Consider the following 19,864-nt stretch of genomic DNA (forward strand, 5'->3'; position numbering starts at 1 on the left):
AGGCAGGAGAATGGCCTGAACCCAGGCGGCGGAGCTTGCAGTGAGCCCAGATTGCGCCACTGCACTCCATCCTGGGCAACAGAGCGAGACTCCGTATCAAAAAAAAAAAAAAAAAAAAAATCAACTGGGCATGGTGGGATGCGCCTGTAGTCCCAGCTACTTGGGAGGCTAAGGCAGGAGAATGGCGTGAACCCAGGAAGCAGAGCTTGCAGTGAGCTGATATCATACCACTGCACTCCAGCCTGGGCGACAGAGCGAGATTCCATCTCAAAAAAAAAAAAAAGATTTGTTTAAATCTGCACTCACCATCGGAGGAAGAGACGGCCTTTTTCAGGCCTGGGGCATAGCCCTGACTCCCCGGTTTGTACTGATTTCCTGTCCCCCTCCTCTACTAAGTGGGTCCTGAGTTTCAAAGGGGCAGGGACCACAACTTCTTCACTCCTACATCCGGGAGTTAGCACAAAGCCTGACATAGACTAAACGTTCCGTGAATAAATAAGTGATGAACCCTGGCTGGGTGAGGGTATGTCAGATGTCGGATGGATGGATAAATGGGTCTGGCTGGTTATAGATAAATGAGTGAATGATTGCTGGGCGTGAGGATGAAGGAAGGCCAGAGCCATGCTGAGAGTGGGAAGAACAGCCTCCACTCCATGTCAAGTGGAGAGAGCAGTCAGGGAGGCCTTCCTACCAAAAGAAGGAACTGAGCTACACTGTGAAAACTAGGGAGGACTTGGATAAATGCAAAGGGAGGCCCAGCGCAGTGGCTTATGTCTGTAATCCCAGCATTTTGGGAGGCCAAGGCAGGAAGATCACTTGAGGCCAGGAGTTCAAGACTACCCCGGGCAACATGGTGAGACCCAATCTCTACAAAATATTTTAAAATTACCCAGATGCAGCGGCACCTGCCTGTAGTCCCAGCTACTGAGGAGGCTGAGGCAGGAGGATGCCTTGAGCCCAGGAAATTGAGGTTGCAGTGGGCTGTGATCACCACATTGCACCCCAACCTGGGCAAAAGTACAAGATTCTTTCTCAAAATAAAATATAAAATAAAAAATAAGGCAAAGACAAATGAAGGTAAGACTTCAACTGTTGTTACAGCTTCTTGGGGGCAGGAGCTGATGGGAAATACAGGATTGAGCCAGATCCTAGTGGGCCCTCAGTGCCAAACTAAGAAGCTTAGACTGTTAAGCCTTCTATTAATTAGCTGCTGTGTATCAAGTCTAATTGTCTGTTAGTTTATGTGATATCTCTATATCCCCACAACAACTTCTCAAGAGAGGGATTATCTTCTCTATTTATAGTTGAAGAAATAGATTCAGAGAGGGAAAGTGACTTGCTCTAAGTCACACAGCAGAGCTGGAATTTGAATCTGAGTTTAAGTGACTACAAATCTGCTAATGCTTTAAAAAACAAAACAAAACAAAAAACTATCCCTCTCTGTTTTCTATCAATAAGGTCACAGAGAACAGAGGGGTTTTGAGTAGGTGCCAGTTTGGGTGGAGATAATATCATCTTTTAGGTGGACTTTTTTTTTTTCCTTTTTTTTGAGACAGAGTTTCACTCTGTCACCCAGGCTGGAGTACAGTGGTGCAATCTCAGCTCACTGCTGCCTCTGCCTCCCAGGTTCAAGCAGTTCTCCTCCCCTAGCCTCCACGCCCAGCTAACTTTCGTATTTTCAGTAGAGATGGAGTTTCACCATGCTGGCGAGGCTGGCCTCAAACTCCTGACCTCAAGCGATCCGCCCACCTTGGCCTCCCAAAGTGTTGGCATTACAGGCGTGAGTCACCGCGCCCAGCCTTAGGTGGACGTATTTGGCAGGGTGCCTCAGTTGCACCGTGAGCCTGGATAGCTCTGTCATAGCCTCCTCCTCCGTCCTCTGACGGAGACCTTCTCCCTTAGGGCCAGGTAACAGCTGAGTCAAGAACATCGAGCTGGACCCCAGACCACCAAGGTTCCCAAGGCCAGGCAGAGTCAGGGTGGAAAGAGGAAGAGTGGACTGGAGGAAGAGTAGCATAGGAGCAGCAGACAGAGACCGTGACCATGACAGAGGCCCCTGAACAAGCTTGGGGAGTTTCTCCCTCAAGGCCAGCAGACGATGGAAGTCAAGGCTGGAAGGGCCCTTGGAGATTACCTAGTCCAGTGACTTCCATGCATGGAAGAGGAGCCCCAAACCCAGCGGGGAGTGGGCTGCCTAAAGTCACCCAGGAGTCAGAGGCAGACTTCCCACCACAATTTACACTTCTTGACTCCCTTACCCATGCCAAGATAGGAAAGGTGGTGCCAAGATAGGACAGGTGACTGAGAAAGGCCCATTCTGCCACCAACCTGCTGTGTGACCTTGGATAAGTCACTTCCCCTCTCTGAACCTCATCTTCCCTTTCCTCAAAATGAAATAATGATTCCAGCTCTGCTGTTCTGCCAAGGAGCATCCAGTGAGAGATGAGCTTTACAATCTGCAGATCCCTGGGAGGGGAGTCACCATCAAGAGGCAGGCTGGTGCCAGGTGGGTAAATGCCAAGGTTGGGCCTGGCACCACCAGGCTTCCCTCATCACCTTGCCCAAGCCTGCAGCGTCCTTGGTCTCTGCCCAAGCCTTGCCATCTGTGTGGTAGCATCAGCTCCACCTCCTCCTGCCTCCCTGCCTGGAAAAAGGCTTCTTATATCTTCTTACTTTATCTGAATCTTCCCTCCCCCTCCCCAGCCAGACCCTCTTCTCTCCTCTTCTGTTGTAGTTAGGACTCTTCGTTGCAAATGACAAAAATTGGTAGGACAAGGAGGGAGAACCAGCTTTAGGCATGGCTGTATTCAGAGGCCTGAAAGATGGCACAGGACATTCCCTTGTGTGTGTTCAGTCTTCCTCCCACACACACTCTCTCTGTGCCTTACCTATGGCTTTGTCCTCAGGCAGGCCATCCACCTGAGGTGGCCAAGGCAGCCACCAACAGCTCCAAGCTCACACCACACCCATTCAGGTATCCTGGCAGGAGAGCAGCTCTTCCCAATTATTCTAGCAAATATCCAGGGTGATTCTCAGCGGCAGAGCACAAGGTGTGCGCTTATCCCTAAATTCATCATTGTCGTTGATTATTTGGCTAGACTTGGCTCACCTGCCCACCCCAGAAACTAGAAATGAGTCAGCCCTGCTCAAGCCATGTGGACAGAATGGTAGGAGATGGTTCTTTAAAGCAAAATTTGGCTGGGCCTGGTGGCTCACGCCTATAATCCCAGCACTTTGAGAGGCTGAGGTGGGTGGATCATTTGAGGTCAGGAGTTCGAGACCAGCCTGGCCAACATGGTGAAACTCTGCCTCTACTAAAAATACAAAAATTAGCTGAGTATGGGGGCAGGTGCCTGTGGTCCCAGCTACTCAGGAGGCTGAGGCAGGAGAATTGCTTGAACCCATGAGGCGGAGGTTGCAGTGAGCTGAGATAGCCCCACTGCATTGCAGCCTGGGTGACAGAGCAAGACTCTGTTTAAAAATAATGATAATAAATATTTAGAAATAAAAAATAAACAACCATTTTATTTAGTTCATGATTCTGTGGGTCAGCTGGGAGATTCTTCTGGTCTGGGCTATGTGTCTCTGGTCAGCTAGTGATCCAGGCTGATCTAGCATGGCCTTGCTCACATGGCTGATGGCTGATGGGCTGTCAGCTGGGGTGCCTTCGCTCTCCTCCCCGTGGCCTCTCATCCTCCAGCAGGTCAGCTGGGGCTTGTTCACAAGGGGGTCTTGTTACAAGTGAAGCAAGTGGGCAAGCTCCAAAGCACACCTATTTTTTTTCTTTCTTTCTTTCTTTTTTTTTTTTTTTTTTTGAGACAGGGTCTCACTGTGTCGCCCAGGCTGGAGTGCAGTGACATGATCTTGGCTCACTGCAACCTCTGCCTTCTGGGCTGAAGCAATTCTCTCACCTAAGCCTCCTGAGTAGCTGGGACTACAGGCGTGCACCACCGCACCTGGCAATGGTTTGTATTTTTTGTCAAGATGGGGTTTCACCATGATGCCCAGACTGGACACATCCATTTTTCAAGCCTTTTTCAAACACGTTTGCACCGTGTTTGACAAAGTCCCTTTAGGCAAAGCAAGTCACGTGGCCAAGCACAGCATTAGTGTAGAAGGGCACTACAGAAGAGCATGGAAACAGGAAGAGGAGGATTTGAGGCCAATTTTGCAATCTATTCCAACTCCCTCAGGGAAGGGGAGTGAAAAGCATTCTTTTCTCTGTAGCCCATGGATGTCATGGGCCAGGGCAAGCTCCAGATAGGGATCCTTGGAAGAGGTAACTGTGGCTCCAGGACTTCCCTGCCCTCCAAGGCTTGGAGTGACAGTCTGGATTCTGACCCCACCGTCTTCCCCACACGCAGTAGATGCAGGAGCTTGAGCTGCTAGAGGGAAGGGCCTCTTGGTGGGGAGGAAGGTGTTCTGCATCCTGGCTCCTATCACCTTTCAGCCCACCCCAAAGTAATGACCAGGCTTAAGGACCCCCAGCATCCCTTTGGTAGTGAAGGACTGGATGGTTCTGAGACTTACGCCTCATCACCATAGTAACTGGTGCCACCTGCTCCCCAAGGTCAAGCAGAAATCCCTGTCCTTCCCTTTCAGGGGATGACAGTGGCCTCAGCCTGTCTCTTCCACAGGTGGCTGCGCTGGAGCGGCAGATCTTTGACTTCCTGGGCTACCAGTGGGCTCCCATCCTAGCCAACTTCCTGCACATCATGGCAGTCATCCTGGGCATCTTTGGCACCGTGCAGTACCGTTCCCGGTACCTCATCCTGGTACGGCTCACCTAGCCCCTTCCCAAGCCAACTCCTCTCCTCACCCCTGCCCACTCCACCCCTCACCCCTGCCCACTCCACCCCTCCCTGCTCCTCAAAACCAGAACTGCTCCCCAACACTGGGGCACTGGTCTTGGCTCCACCCAAAGCAAGATGGGGTGAATGTGCACAGCCCAGTGCTTCTTTGCTCAGAGGAGACAGGGTTTTTTTTTTCCTGAAGAATTTTTTAGGGAAATAATCCAAATATAAACAAAATGGATCATGTAGTGAGTGCCGGGCACAGGCCAGGCACACTGCTAAATTTCACGTGCTTCATCTCATGTCTGCAGTAGCCCTGTGAGGCAGATCTTACCAGCTCCGTTTTCCGGATGAGGAAACTGAAGCTCAGAAAGGTTGCGAGTCTTCCTAAGGTCACACAGCTAATGAAAGCAAGGCAGGATTAGAACATCAGATCTAGAGTGAAGGCTCCTGCCACGGCACCGCACGCCCTCAGTAAGCCGAGGGACGGGCGCAGGGACACAGGAGGGGTGGGTTTCATCTGATTTAGTTTCTCAGGAAGTTTCAGGAAGGCTTGGCATTTGTCTCTCCTGCCCGATGTACATCAAGGATGTGGTCTGGAGCAGCTAGTGTGGCTCTGAGGTCCATGCCTCCCTGCGCTCCAGTCCCAGGAGTCTGGGTCTCTCTCCTCCTCCCTGACAGCCTCTTCCCAAGTCCTGGTCCCTAATGGTCTCTGTCAAACTCCTGCTTTCAGCTAGATTCACCCATATTGCCTGCTGTTCCTCAGTGACCTCTTCACATGGCTCTCTTGAGCGAAAAGGCTTTTCACTAGATTTACTATATACATGCTTGACACCTACAATCACAATGACATGCAATGTCATGCTGCCTCCAGAGCCCACGCACACTCATTCTAGGACTTCTTTCCCCACCTCCACAGGCTCAGCTCCCAGAAGCCAGGCAAATAGGATGCTAACAAGGCTCTCTCTCATCTGACACAAGAGAACGCTTCTCTCCAGTTCTCAGGGAAGCCCCAGGCACCACTGTCAACAACACTGTCTGCCAGCTGACAGCCACTAGAATTGCAGGCACAGGACTTGGGTAGCAGCAGCCAGCTCTCAAATTGACCCTAACCTCCTTTCCAGCTCACTGCCGTGGGTGGAATGCTTTTCTCCCCAGAGGTGGCCATATTCGGGGTGTGGGAGAACCAAGGGGCCCAGGGGTCTCAGTGTTGCCCTAGCAATGCTGCTCCCAGTCCCTCCCATCCCAGCCCTCTCCCTCCAGACAGATGGAAAGATTGCTGGAGTGGGGCAGATTGACCTGTGTCATTCAGGTACAATTTACAGAGCAAGGAGGGGAGGGAGGAAAGTGACAGAATGAGGGCATCCAGGGCCCAGGCTGGACTCCCTTTCTATGCTTGGGGCCTCAGTGTGGTCTGCTCACCCCAGCCTTTCTCCAGGCCCCATCCATGATCCTGCCTCCACCTCCCCTGGTTCCCTTATATCCAGACTCCAGCCACAGCCATGTGAGAAGATGTCACACTCATACTTGGGAAAAAGGCTGCAGGATAACCTCCTGTCTCTTTTGGTCTGAAGTTCCCAGCATCCACTGCCCTCCAGCCTGGGTGACTGACTGAGATTTTGTCTAAAAAATAATAATAATAATAATTAAGACTATTTTTTTTGAGATGGAGTTTCACTCTTGTTGCCCAGGCTGGAGTCCAGTGGTGTGATCTCGGCTCACCACAACCTCCACCTCCCGGGTTCAAGCGATTCTCCTGCCTCAGCCTCCCGAGTAGCTGGGACTACAGGCATGTGCCACCACGCCTGGCTAATTTTGTATTTTTAGTAGAGACAGGGTTTCTCCATGTTGGTCAGGCTGGTCTCAGACTCCCGAACTCAGAAGATCTGCCCACCTCGGCCTTCCAAAGTGCTGGGATTACAAGCGTGAGCCACTGTGCCTGGCCTCTTTTTTTTTTTAAGAGATGGATTTTCTCCATGTTGCCCAGGCTGGTCTTGAACTCCTGGGCTCAAGTGATCTGCCCACCTCAGCCTCCCAAAGTGCTGGGATTATAGGTATGAGCCACCGCACCTGGCCCATTTCCTGTAGTCTTAATGGGTTCATCCAGCTATTCTGTGCTGGGCATTGGCATTGCAGTGGTGAGCCAGGCAGGCAAAGTCCTCGCCCTCTAGTGGCTTACCACCTGGAACATGTTCCTGACAGTGTCATCCGAGTTACAATCCCCTAGGGATTGCTTAGACAGCTTTTTTTTTTTTTTTTTTTTTTTTTGAGACGGAGTCTCACTCTGTGGCCCATCTCAGCTCACTGCAAGCTCTGCCTCCCGGGTTCACGCCATTCTCCTGCCTCAGCCTCCCGAGTAGCTGGGACTACAGGTGCCCGCCACCTCGCCCAGCTAGTTTTTTGTATTTTTTAGTAGAGACGGGGTTTCACCGTGTTAGCCAGGATGGTCTTGATCTCCTGACCTCGTGATCCGCCCATCTCGGCCTCCCAAAGTGCTGGGATTACAGGCTTGAGCCACCGCGCCCGGCCGCTTAGACAGCTTTTAAACAGCATCCCTAGAAATTCGGAATCCGTAGGTCTAGAGGTAGGACCCCAGAATCTGCATTTTTGACAAACATCCTTGAATGATTCCAGTATTCTAGAGACAGCTGGTCTAGAGGATGTTGTTAGCAGAGTGGATGGGATTAGCTGGCAGAGAACTTGGATTTGAGTGGCAGCCCTACCTCCTCCTAGCTGTGTGATCTTGGAAAGCTTAAACTTCCTTTCAGCTTTAAATTAGTTTTCTCTAAAGAGAGGGCAGTGCTAACCTTGCAGGGCTGTTGTAAGGCCTGATGGGTGTGTAAATGATTTGTAGGCTACACTGTGCTCTCTGAGTGAGGTATTCTCATAATTTCCCCTGCCCAGATCTCCTCATCCCTGAGCTCTGTCTCCATTGACACTCCCCATCCCCCACTCTCCAGGCCCCACCCTGATCCCACCTCTGCTTTCCCCAGTATGCAGCCTGGCTGGTGCTCTGGGTTGGCTGGAATGCGTTTATCATCTGCTTCTACTTGGAGGTTGGACAGCTGTCCCAGGTAAGCCTCAGGCCTGGCAGTGCCATAGGGCAGAACCTGACCATTCCCATCCCCCGCCCCAAGGGTATTGTGTTATAGGACCAGAGCATCATGTCTTGAAGAAGCCTCCCTCTCCTTACACGCCCAAATAATCTGTGTGCCCCATTTTCCACCTACACAATCCATTTCTGGCCGCCTCAAACACAATGATGGAGCAGATAAGCCCATGTGAAGATGAGCCAGGGGTCCCAGTTGATCACAAGCTCAGTAAAAACCAACAGTATGTGGTAGCCCAGAAAGCTACTCTTAGGCCCCACTAATAGAGGTAGAGTATTCAGAGCAAGGGAGGTGAAAATGCCATGTGCTTTGTACTGCTTAGCCCACAAAGATTTGGCTCTAATTCTGATCAATATTTTTCAGAAGGGAAAGAGACTAGAGTTTGTTCGGGGAAGATTGAGCAGACCATGTCACACGAAGAACTGCTGAAGAAAGTAGGACTGTTTCGCTTGAATAAGAGCAAGCCCAGAGAGACACAACTTCTATTTTTAGATATAAAGGAGACAAAATATGTGAATTTAAGAGCATTGGCTTTGTAGTTTGACCCTGCTAGGTTCAAATCCCAGCTCTGAAAGCTTCTATCTGTATTACCCTGGGCAAGGGGCCGATCCTGTCTGAGCCCCAGTTTCCTCATCTAGTAAGTGGACATAAAGCAACGGCAACTTCGTGTGGTTGCTGAGGGGATACAATAAGATCACATATCTGAGTGCTGGGCCCCTGGTCGGCAGGCAGTGAGTATTTACCTGCTGAATGAGCGACTGCATGGATGGGCACCTGGGTGCACACCCTGGGTGAGAACTTCCGATCTAGGCCAGCCCTTCTCCATGTAACAAATGCGGAGACCCAGGCCCCAAAGGAGAGGTTCGCCCAGGGTCGCACACAGTGGGAGCAGTGGAGAGACTGAATGGGCTGTGAAGGGGCCTGTACTGAGGATTTCACCTGTGGCTGGGAAATTGTTAATGTTCCTTCCAGCTCTGAAAATTCTGAGGCGCCTGTGAGTCCACACAAACCCCTTCCCATCTCAATGAGAAAAGAGTGAGGCCTGTGTGGTCATTAAGTGCCACCTGTTGGCCAAATGTGGACTTGCAGGTGCAGAGTCCCTGAATCCCTTCACCGATTATAAAGTCTCCCTGGGCTGGGGGAGTAGCTCCCCCCTCCCTCTCCCTCACACTCAGTATCCCAGGCCCCTTTGCCCCCAGGACCGGGACTTCATCATGACCTTCAACACATCCCTGCACCGCTCCTGGTGGATGGAGAATGGACCAGGCTGCCTGGTGACACCTGTTCTGAACTCCCGCCTGGCTCTGGAGGACCACCATGTCATCTCTGTCACCGGCTGCCTGCTTGACTATCCCTACATTGAAGCCCTCAGCAGTGCCCTGCAGATCTTCCTGGCAGTGAGTCCTTCTGTCCTCCACTCTACACACACTTCTCGATCCCTTTCTTTAGCTCTAGTTAAGAGGGGATGATGGGTAGGGCGCAGGGTGGCTCATATCTGCAATCCCAGCACTTTGGGAGGCCGAGACAGGTGGATCACCTAAGATCAGGAGTTTGAGACCAGCCTGACCAACATGGAGAAACCCCATCTCTACTAAAAATACAAAATTAGCCAGGTGTGGTGGCACATGCCTGTAATCCCACTTACTCAGGAGGCTAAGGCAGGAGAATCGCTTGAACCCGGGAGGTGGAGGTTGCAGTGAGCCAAGACTGCACCATTGCACTCCAGCCTGGGCAACAAGAGTGAAACTCCTTAAAAAAAAAAAGAGGGGATAAACCTAGGTCTTCCACCTGTCTGTCCCTTTGTCTAGATCTGTTTCCATATCCTGTACCACCTTCCCTCACCCCTGCCTCAGCCCCTATGCAGGGAGTGAACAGGTTTAGTGAATAGGATGAGGCATCAGACTATGAATCAATCCTGGGTTTAAATGCTCAATACACCCACTGCGTGACCTTGGACAAGTCACCTGCCTTCTCGGAGCTTGTTTCCTTCTTCACAAAAAGGAATGACAATATCAGCCTCAGAGTTGTGAGAATAAAAAAGTGACCCCAGTGGGTGTGGTGCCTCATGCCTGCGAAGCCAGCTACTTGAGAGGCTGAGGCAGGAGGATCACTTGAGCCCAGGAGGTTGAAGCTGAAGTTAGCCATGACTGCATCACTGCACTCCAATCTGGCTGATAGAGTGAGACCCTGTCTGAAAGAAAGAAGGAAAGGAAGGAAGGAAGGAAGGAAGGAAGGAAGGAAGGAAGGAAGGAAGGGAGGGAGGGAGGGAGGGAAGAAAGAGAAGAAAGAGAAAAAGAAAGAAAGAAAGAGAAAGAAAAAGAAAAACTCCAAGATAGGAGTAGTTCCTGTTTCTAGAAGGGCCAGCCCTGTCCTAGGCACTTTGTACCCACAAAGTCACATAATCCTCTTTCTTCTTAACACACCATAAGGTATTGCCCAAGTCCAACTGGGAAAACTGAGGCTCAAAGAGGTAAAATGATTATTTGCCTCAAGTCACACTTTCAGAAGAGTTAAACCATGTATGTTTGACTTTAAGGTGAAAACAATTAACTGGAAGTTGTTACAGGTTTGCCTTCATCCTGGCATGCCTCCTCCCTTGCCAGTCAGGGCGTACAGGGCCCTGCAGGGGATGGAGGAAGAGGTTCCCACTCCTCCTTCCCTCCCTGACGTGTCACCTTCACTCCCAGCTGTTCGGCTTCGTGTTCGCCTGCTACGTGAGCAAAGTGTTCCTGGAGGAGGAGGACAGCTGTGAGTAAGGCACCCCTAGGGAAGCGGGGAACCTTGCCCCGCACCTTCAGCACCCTGGACAGAGGCCTGTGACGGGCCGTGGCGGGAGGGAGCCCAAGTCACTGGCCCCTTTCGAGGGGAAGAGGAGGCTGGTGTGGAAGGCTCTGAATACCAGCCCGTTCCGGGCTGGGGTCCAGACGTCCAGGTGCCCAGTCCCTGGCCCCAGCACCGCCTTTCCCCAATCTCGCTCCACCCCCACCAGAGGTCTTGTCCCCTTTAGAGATTCGAGCCCCACCCCCAAGAGCCTTCTCTCCCATAGGACCGCCGGGCCTCCCAGGCCCAAGCCTTAAGGATTGGGGCCTGACCCTCCGCTGGCCCGGCCCCGCCGCCTCCAGACCCCCAGAGGCCCATCCCTCAGGGTCCAGCCGAAGCCCCGCCCCAGGCCCTGCACGGGGTCTGACCCTCGCTCCTCCCCTCCTCACGGCTTCGCTGGCTCCGCTTCCTCGGGTGGGGGTCCTGCCCTCAGATTCCTCCCCTTCAGGACCCAGTCTCCCTCTCCTCACCCCGCCGCTGAACTCTGACACGCGCCGCCCCCCTTCCGCAGTTGACTTCATCGGCGGCTTTGACTCCTACGGATACCAGGCGCCCCAGAAGACGTCGCATTTACAGCTGCAGCCTCTGTACACGTGGGTCACGGCACCCTGCTGGCTTGGGGAGGCCCGGGCGTCAGGGTTGCGAAAAGGAGGGGACGGAGGAGTGGGCAGGGCACCGGGGTCTCTCCGACCCCATACTTTTGAGGTCCACTGTCCCTAACCTGCCTTTGTTTCCCGCAGGTCGGGGTAGCCTCTGCCCTGAGCCCACCTCGGCGCCTCGCCTTGGGCCGCTGGACTGACCGCAGCTGCCTTGAGCTCAGGCCAAGGCGCAGGCGCGCCCCCTGGTGGCCCGCGCGCTCACTGCAGCCTGAGCCCGCCCCCAGGTCTGCAGCGGGAGACGCGGATTTGGACTTGGACTTGGACTTGGGCTTGGCTCTTCGCAGCCCGGACTTCGGAGGAGTGGGGCGGGGCGGGGGAGGGGCACCGCGGGTTTTTTGTTTTTTGTTTGTTTGTTTGTTTGTTTTTAATCTCAGCCTTGGCGTGAGCTGGGGCCTTCCTCTCTTCTCCAGCCTCTCTTTCACCCTTCACCCAGCATCCTGCCCCCCTGTCCAAAAACAGCAGGACATGACACCCATCCCATCCCATCCCACCACACTCACTCACCAGCTCTGGGGAAAGCTACTGTGAACTAGGAGCAGGAGTCCTGGGTTCTAATCGCAGGTCCAACACTGACTGCGACGTCTGGCTAAGCCCTCGCCCTCGCAGGGCCTCGGTTTCCCCTCCTCAAGTAATTAATCCCTTAGCAAATGGACTCTTTTAGACTTCTCGTTTAACTCAATTCCCTGAGCTAGACTGGGATTAAAATTCCCATTTTGCAGTACATTAAAACTGAGGCCCAGAGATGCGATTTGCTTGAGGCCACACAGCTAGATTTTTGGTGGAAGTGGGCCTTGAACACAGTGTACTTTCTGCAGTTTCTGACTGTAAAACCCATGTCTGCTCTCTGAGTTCTATTTCCAAGCCCCCCTCCAGCTTGGACCCATGTGGTCTCCACCATATTCACACACCACCGCCACCGCTTGCCAATGCCTCTCTTAAAGCAATATACCCATTCGTTCTCTTATTGGGAACCGGATGGACAGAGCCCTAAATTCAGCCCCACCCACAGAGAAGCCTTCCTACGCTCAGCCTCTGTCCACCCTTGGCAAATCTTTCAAGCTCTCTCCTCCAGGAAAGTGGGGCCCCAACTCAGTCACCCCACCCCCTTCCAGGTCCTTGAGGCTGGTTCTACTGTATCCCCATCCCCTCCACAACTCCACTCACCCCTGATGGCTCCATCCACCTCACCAGTTGGAAGGCTTGTGGTTCCAGAGGGGAGCAATGCTGGTCAGCGCTGCCCAGACTCCAGTGTTTACAGATCACCAGCGTTTACAACCAATTCAATGGCCAGAAGCCTCCTCTAACAAGCCCACAAGGAGTTCTGAAGGGGCAGATGGGGATGTGAGTAGTGGAGGAGTCAGGATTGCCAGCACCCTCACCCTTCCTTGGGGGCAAGTAGAGGCGAGAACACTTTCTCCACCTCCCTCCACAGACACTCCTGAGGACCCTGCATCCCACACACTGCCTGGTGTGTCCACAGATGAGAGGATCAGGCCTCAGCATTTCATCTGTGAAAGAGGTGTGGCCCTGGGTTAGAAAGGAGGGCAGGAGGTATGGAGGAACTGGGGGGACACCCAGATGGTGCGTGTGGTTTGCACACCTGAGCCTGTCTGGTGACTACTTTGCTCCTCGCCCACTAGCCTCCGATCTATCATTCCCTACTCTCTATGGCCAAAATATCCTGAGCAAGGCTGACAACCCCACCCCACCATCCCAACTGCAAGCAGCCAGCCCCAGGAGTTCCTCTGGCCCCCACAGGCATGGAGATCCTAGCTGCTGGGTATAGCTCAAGAGGGGGGCAGCTCCCTCAGGCTAAGCTGCTGCCATTCACTGGGTCAGCCCGGCTTCCAGCCCCCACTTCTCTCAACCCCACTCTCCCAGGCCCCTTTCTACTCAACGGGTGCAGCCACTGGTGCTTTGAAGCCTTTTGTTTTTATAAGATGGTTTTTGTAAGGGGACCAGGTTCTCTTTTCACTGGACCTTGCAAGGAGGGGAGTGCTCTCCTGGTTTCTGTGCAGGCGGGTTGATTAAAGATGGTGTTTTCTTCTCTATCTTCCTGTCCTGCCTGTTGGGTCTGTAGAACTTTCTAAGTGAGAAGTCCCTGCACAAGGGCAGGCAGGGATGATTTGATGTTAATGCTATCAAATATTCCTGGGGTGGCCAAGCACGGTGGCTCATGCCTGTAATCCCAACACTCTTGAAGGCTGAGGTGGGCAGATCACAGAAGGTCATGAGTTTGAGACCAGCCTGGCCAACATGATGAAACCCTGTCTCTACTAAAAATACAAAAATTAGGCAGGGGTGGTAGCGGGCGCTTGTAATCCCAGCTACCCAGGAGGCTGAGGAATAAGAAACACTTGAACTCGCGAAGCAGAGATGCGGAGAGCTCAGATGGCGCCACTCTACCCCAACCTGGGTGATAGAGCGAGACTGCGTCTCAAAAAAAGAAAGAAAGAAGAAAGAAAGAAATCCTGGGGCACTGGCCTGTGACTCTGAGTGGGTGTGTGGGTATGCAGCTTTAGGCAACTCACTCCCTCTCTATCCTCATCCGAAAAAAAAAAAAAAAGCAGAGGTCAAACAAAATCAGTGGGTTCCCAAATGTGGCTTCATAATCCCTTAGAGATCTTCATACTTATTTTCCTGATAAAATGCATTTAAAGTGTATGCTTCCAAATATCCTTTGCATCTTGGCTCTTCCTGAGAATTCAGTTCCGGGTGTGGAATGAACTGACACACAGTGCTTTAGACACAGATTCCTGCATCCAACCTTTGATATCCTGGATACTTTTCTGGGGATACAGCCCAAGAATCAGTATTTAGAATGTTTTAATTTGTGTGTCGGGGGTATTTGGATGAACAGGTAATATGTATATAAGGTCCAGAAGTCAGAAGGTCCCAGTGGGATTATATACTCTTACCTTTTTTTCATATATTTCCAAGGATAGGCCTTTTTTAAATTATACAATTTTTGGTCAGGCATGATGACTCATGCTTGTAATCCCAGCACTTTCGGAGGCAGAAGCAGGAGGACTTCTTGAGCCCAGGAGTTCCAGACTCACCTTGGGCAACACAGGGAGACTTCATTTCTTTAAAAAAAAAAAAAAAAAAAAAAACTAAAAATTAGCCAAGCATGGAGTGGCACATGCCTTTAGTCCCAGTTGCTCAGGAGGCTGAGGCACGAGGATCGCTTGAGCCCAAGAAGTTGAGGTTGCAGTGAGAGCTGAGATTGTGCTGCTGCACTGCAGCCTGGGAAACAGAGTAAGACTGTCTCAAAAACAAATAAAATTACACATTTTTTTTCTTTTTCACACAAATGGCAACGTATTCTACTTACTCTTTGACCCCCTGCTCCTTTTTTTTAACCCCTTGAGATAGAGTCTCACTCTGTCGCCCAGGCTGGAGTGCAGTGGTGCAATCTCAACTCACTACAACCTCCACCTCCCAGGTTCAAGCAATTCTCCTGCCTCAGCCTAATGAGTAGCTGGGATTACAGGTGCCTGCCATCACCTCTGGCTAATGTTTGTATTTTTATTTTCTTTCTTTCTTTCTTTTTAAGATGGTGTCTTGCTCTGTTGCCCAGGCTGGAGTGCTGTATTTTTAGTGGAGATGGGGTTTCACCCTGTTGGCCAGGCTAGTCTTGAACTCCTGACTTCAAGTGATCTACCTGCCTTGGCCCCCTAAAATGCTGGGATTACAGGAGTAAGCCACCACACCTGGCCTCTTTCACTTAATCTTGGAACTCTTCCCCCAGTAATTTCTGTGGAGCTTCCTCTTTTTCTTCCATGATGACAGGTCTTGATGCAGCTGGCAGGTAAGAATCAGAAGTCCTTACAGGCGCCGGGTGCAGTGGCTCAAGCCTGTAATCCCAGCACTTTGGGAGGCCGAGACGGGCGGATCATGAGGTCAGGAGATCGAGACCATCCTGGCTAACATGGTGAAACCCCCATCTCTACTAAAAAAAATACAAAAAACTAGCCGGGTGAGGTGGCTGGCGCCTGTAGTCCCAGCTACTCGGGAGGCTGAGGCAGGGAGAATGGCCTAAACCCAGGAGGCGGAGCTTGCAGTGAGCTGAGATCCGGCCACTGCGCTCCAGCCTGGGCGACAGAGCGAGACTCCGTCTCAAAAAAAAAAAAAGAAGTCCTTACATAACGACGCCCCAGGTCAGTTATGCAAACACCTGTGGACCACTCCTGACCATGGGGTCCAGAGGAAAATAAGTCACAGACACAGAACCTCCAAGGAGCTTCTGATCTTCTGCTGATAGTCAATGCTGAGGGCACAGAGTAGAGTGAAAGGCAATCGTCAACAGGCACTCAGGAGAGAGATCTGAGTGCCCCAGCAGAGGCAACAGCATGAGCAAAAGGATGGAAGTAGGAAAATACATAGTGGCCAGGGTAAGAATAGTTGGAGATGAATTGGTTGGAGAAGGCTTCAGTGGATAACATACTCGTTTTCTATTGCTGTTTTTCTTTCTTTCTTTCTTTCTTTCTTTCTTTTTTTTTGAGATGAGAGACAGGGTCTTGCTCTATCACCCAGGCTGGAGTGCAGTAGCATAATTATGGCTCACTGCAGCCTTGCCTTTCTAGGCTCAAGTGATCTTCCCTCTTCAGCCTCCTGAGTAGCTGGGACCACAGGTGTGTGCTCAGGAGGATAGCTTGAGCCCATGAGTTTAAGGCTGCAGTGAGCTCTTGTCATTCCACCCAGCCTGGGTGTCAGAGCAAGACCCCAACTCTCCCATCTCTCTCTCTCTCTCTCTTTTTTTTTTTTTGAGACAGTCTCACTCTGTCACCCCAGGCTGGAGCGTAGTAGATCTATCTTGGCTCACTGCAACCTCTGCCTCCTGGATTCAAATAATTCTCATGCCTCAGCCTCCCCAGTAGCTGGGACTACTGGCACATGCCACCACACCCAGCTAATTTTTGTATTTTTAGTAGAGACGGGGTTTCACCATGTTGGCCCAGGCTGGTTTTGAACTCCTGGCCTCAAGGGATCTGCCCACTTCAGCCTCCCAATGTGCTGAGATTACAGGCATGAGCCACTGCACTTGGTAGAGACCCAATCTCAAAAAAAAAAAGGGAGTTGTATCTAGGTTACCACAGTCCTGAATGTTGAATCAATGCATCAGCCTGAAGTGATAGCAATGGGGAACTATTGAAGGATTTCCATCACAAGTTAATCAGTTAGAGCCATACTTTAGAGAGGGTGGGCAGGGCTGGAAGGTTAGGCTAGAGGAGGAAAGCAGGAAACAATGTTCTGTCTGCAAGAGACCTAGCGTGTCTCACTTCTGCATGTAGGCGTGTGTCTCAGGGTTATGTGTGTGATGATGAGCACTCTGTGTATTAACTTGGGAGAGCTACTACGGTAATGATCAGCATGAACTGCGGGAGTCAGGCAGACCTGGATCCAAATATTAAATTCCCCACTCTGGAACCAGTCGAACTGGTCTTTCCAGGCAGTCCAGTGGAGTTCCCCCAGCTCCTGCCATCCTGAGGCCATCTTCCAATAACCTCTGCATATTAAAATAATCCAGGTAGGGCTGACCATCTTCCAATAACTGCTGAGTCATAAAGGTGCCCATGGCGTTCTCTGAAGCAATGAAATGTGAATTGACCCACAGTGCATTTGACAAGCACAACAGTCTACTGGGACTTAGGGACATAATCATGTTTTCTTCAGTGCATTGGAATGTGGGTCTTGCAACTTCTAAACAGATTAGGGATGAAGTAGGTCCTGACACCAAGGCCTCATTCCTTTTTAAGAAGATTCATTCCAAAGGGCCCGGGCAGTGGTTATCAATCTTGCAGAATTTTTTTTTTTTCTTTTTTGGAGATGGAATCTCACTCTGTCACCCAGGCTGGAGGACAACGGCGTGATCTCAGCTCACTACAACCTCCACCTTCTGGGTTCAAGTGATTCTCTTGCTTCAGCCTCCCAAGTAGCTGGGATTATTGGCATGTGCCACCACGCCCGGCTAATTTTTGTAATTTTAGTAGAAGTGAGGTTTCGCCATGTTGACCAGGCTGGTCTTGAACTCCTGACATGAGGCGATTCACCTACCTAGGCCTCCCAAAGTGCTAGGATTACAGGCATGAGCCACCACGCCTGGCCCAGTCTTGGAGAATTTAAGAATCCCTTAAAATCCAGATTCCTGAGCCCCAATTACTCTGAGACACACTGAATCCAACATCTCCAAGGCAGTGATGGGAATCTGTGCCTTTCACCAGTGCCCCAGGTGATCCAGGTTTGGGAAATCTTAGGCCCTAATAAAGAGGCATTCAAACAGTTTTGAAACTCCACCTATGTCACTGTCTTCAAGGCCCTGTCAAATTATGCCTGCCAGCTCCCTCATATCAAGAGCTAGGCTTTAAGAATATTTTCTCAAGCTGGGTGCAGTAGCTCACGCCTGTAATCCCAGCACTTGGGAGGCCGATGCAGGTGGATCACAAAATCAGGAGTTTGAGACCAGCCTGGCCAATATGGTGAAACCCCATCTATACTAAAGATACAAAAATTAGCCAGGTGTGGTGGCAGGCACCTGTAGTCCCAGTTACCCGGGAGGCTGAGGCAGAAGAATCACTTGAACCCAGGAGGCGGAGTTTGCAGTGAGCCGAGATCGTGCCACTGCACTCCAGCCTGGGTGACAGAGTGAGACTCCATCTCAAAAAAAAAAAAAAAGAAGATTTACTCGAAACTGGCTGGTGCAATGGCTCATTCCTCTCCCAGCACTTTGGGAGGCCAAGGCAGGCAGATCACCTGAGGTAAGGAATTCGAGACCAGCCTGGCCAACATGGTGAAACCTAATCTCTACTGAAAATACAAAAATTAGCCGGGTGTGGTGGCAGGCACCTGTAGTCCCAGCTACTCGGGAGGCTAAGGCAGGAGACTCACTAGAATCCGGGAGGTGGAGGTTGCAGTGAGCCGAGATCATGCCACTGAACTCCAGCCTGGGTAACAGAGCGAGACTGTCTCACAATATAAAAATAAAATAAGAGTATTTTCTCAAAGCTGAATTACATGTAAGCTTAGTTTTATTTATTACTGACAATCTTAAAATTTTTTAAAATGGATTAGCCATTTCAAAGGCTATAACCAATTCCTGAAATTGATCATTGGTTTAACTTCACCACTAAATTAGTTTGGTCAAAGGTTGGGGTCCTGGTGTAAATGCCCAGTGAATTCTCCTTACCCACTGCCTAGACAGTGCCGATTTATCAGGACAGGAGAATTGCAGTAGAGAAAGAGTAATTCATGCAGAGCTGGCTGTACGGGAGAACGGAGTTTTGCTACTCAAATAAGCCTCCCTGAGAATTCAGGGATGGGAGTTTTTAAGTTAATTTAGTGGGTAGGGGCTCAGAAGTGGGGAGTGCTAATTGGTCAGGTTGGGGATAAAACCAACAGGAACCATGAGGCTGAGGTGAGTTTTTCTTTCTTTTTTTGAGACAGAGTCTCACTCTGTCACCCAGGCTGGAGTGCAGTGGCGCGATCTCGGCTCACTGCATCCTCCGCCTCCCGGGGTCAAGCAATTCTGCTGCCTCAGCCTCCCGAGTGTCTGGGATTACAGGTATGCGCCACCAAGCCCGCCTAATTTTTGTGTATTTTTTGTAAAGACAGGGTTTCACCTTGTGATCTGCCTGCCTCAGCTTCCCAAAGTGCTGGGATTATAGGCGTGAGCCACTGCGCCAAGCCCCTATGAAGTGAGTTTTTCATGCTGTCTACTGTTTCAGGGTGAGATCGAAGAACTGGTTGAGCCAGATTATGGGTCTGGATGGCGTCAGCTGGGAACAGCAAGGTCTGCAAAATATCTCAAGCACTTATCTTAGGTTTTGCAACAGTGATGTTATTCCCAGGAGCAATTTGAGGAGGTTCAGGCTCTTGCAGCCAGAGCCTGCATGGTTCCTAAACCGTAATTTTTTTTTTTTTTTTTTTTTTTTTTTTTTGACTGTTTCTTGCTCTGTCACCCAGGCTAGAGTGCGGTGACAGGATCTCGGCTCACTGCAACCTCTGCCTCCTGGGTTCAAGCGATTCTCCTGCCTCAGCCTCCTGAGTAGCTGGAATTATAGGCGCCCACCATCACACACCCAGCTAACTTTTGTATTTTTAGTGGAGATGGGGTTTCACCATTTTGGCCAGGCTGGTCTTGAACTCCTGACCTTAGGTGATCTGCCCGCCTCAGCCTCCCAATAAACTGTAATTTCCTTTTTTTTTTTTTTGAGACGGAGTCTCGCCCTGTCGCCCAGGCTGGAGTGCAGTGGTGTGATCTCAGCTCACTGCAACCTCTGCCTTCCAGGTTCAAGCGATTCTCCTGCCCCAGCCTCCCAAGTAGCTGGGATTACAGGTGTGCGCCACTACGCCCAGCTAACTTTTGTATTTTTAGTAGAGACGGGGTTTCACTATATTGGTCAGGCTGGTCTCGAACTCTTGACCTCGTGATCCACCCACCTCAGCCTCCCAAAGTGCTGGGATTACAGGCGTGAGCCACTGC

General features: G+C 51.0%; 1 protein-coding gene across 2 annotated transcripts in view; it reads left to right on the plus strand.

Moving 5' to 3' along the window:
• Positions 1-13,433, plus strand: part of NKAIN1 (sodium/potassium transporting ATPase interacting 1) — a 60,092-nt gene extending 46,659 nt beyond the window's left edge. The window contains exons 2-7 of one of the 2 annotated variants that reach the window (XM_023219386.2): positions 4,638-4,775; positions 7,787-7,867; positions 9,103-9,300; positions 10,591-10,651; positions 11,235-11,316; positions 11,464-13,433. In XM_023219386.2, the coding sequence (XP_023075154.1) occupies positions 4,638-4,775; positions 7,787-7,867; positions 9,103-9,300; positions 10,591-10,651; positions 11,235-11,316; positions 11,464-11,473 (570 nt within the window). In that variant the 3' untranslated portion in view covers positions 11,474-13,433. Of the gene's footprint in view, positions 1-4,637; positions 4,776-7,786; positions 7,868-9,102; positions 9,301-10,590; positions 10,652-11,234; positions 11,317-11,463 lie in introns of those variants that run through there. The other variant, XM_023219387.2, reaches the window with a different exon arrangement.
• The last annotated feature ends 6,431 nt before the right edge of the window (positions 13,434-19,864 follow it).

Source organism: Piliocolobus tephrosceles, chromosome 1, assembly GCF_002776525.5.
Source record: "Piliocolobus tephrosceles isolate RC106 chromosome 1, ASM277652v3, whole genome shotgun sequence".
NCBI lineage: Eukaryota > Metazoa > Chordata > Mammalia > Primates > Cercopithecidae > Piliocolobus > Piliocolobus tephrosceles.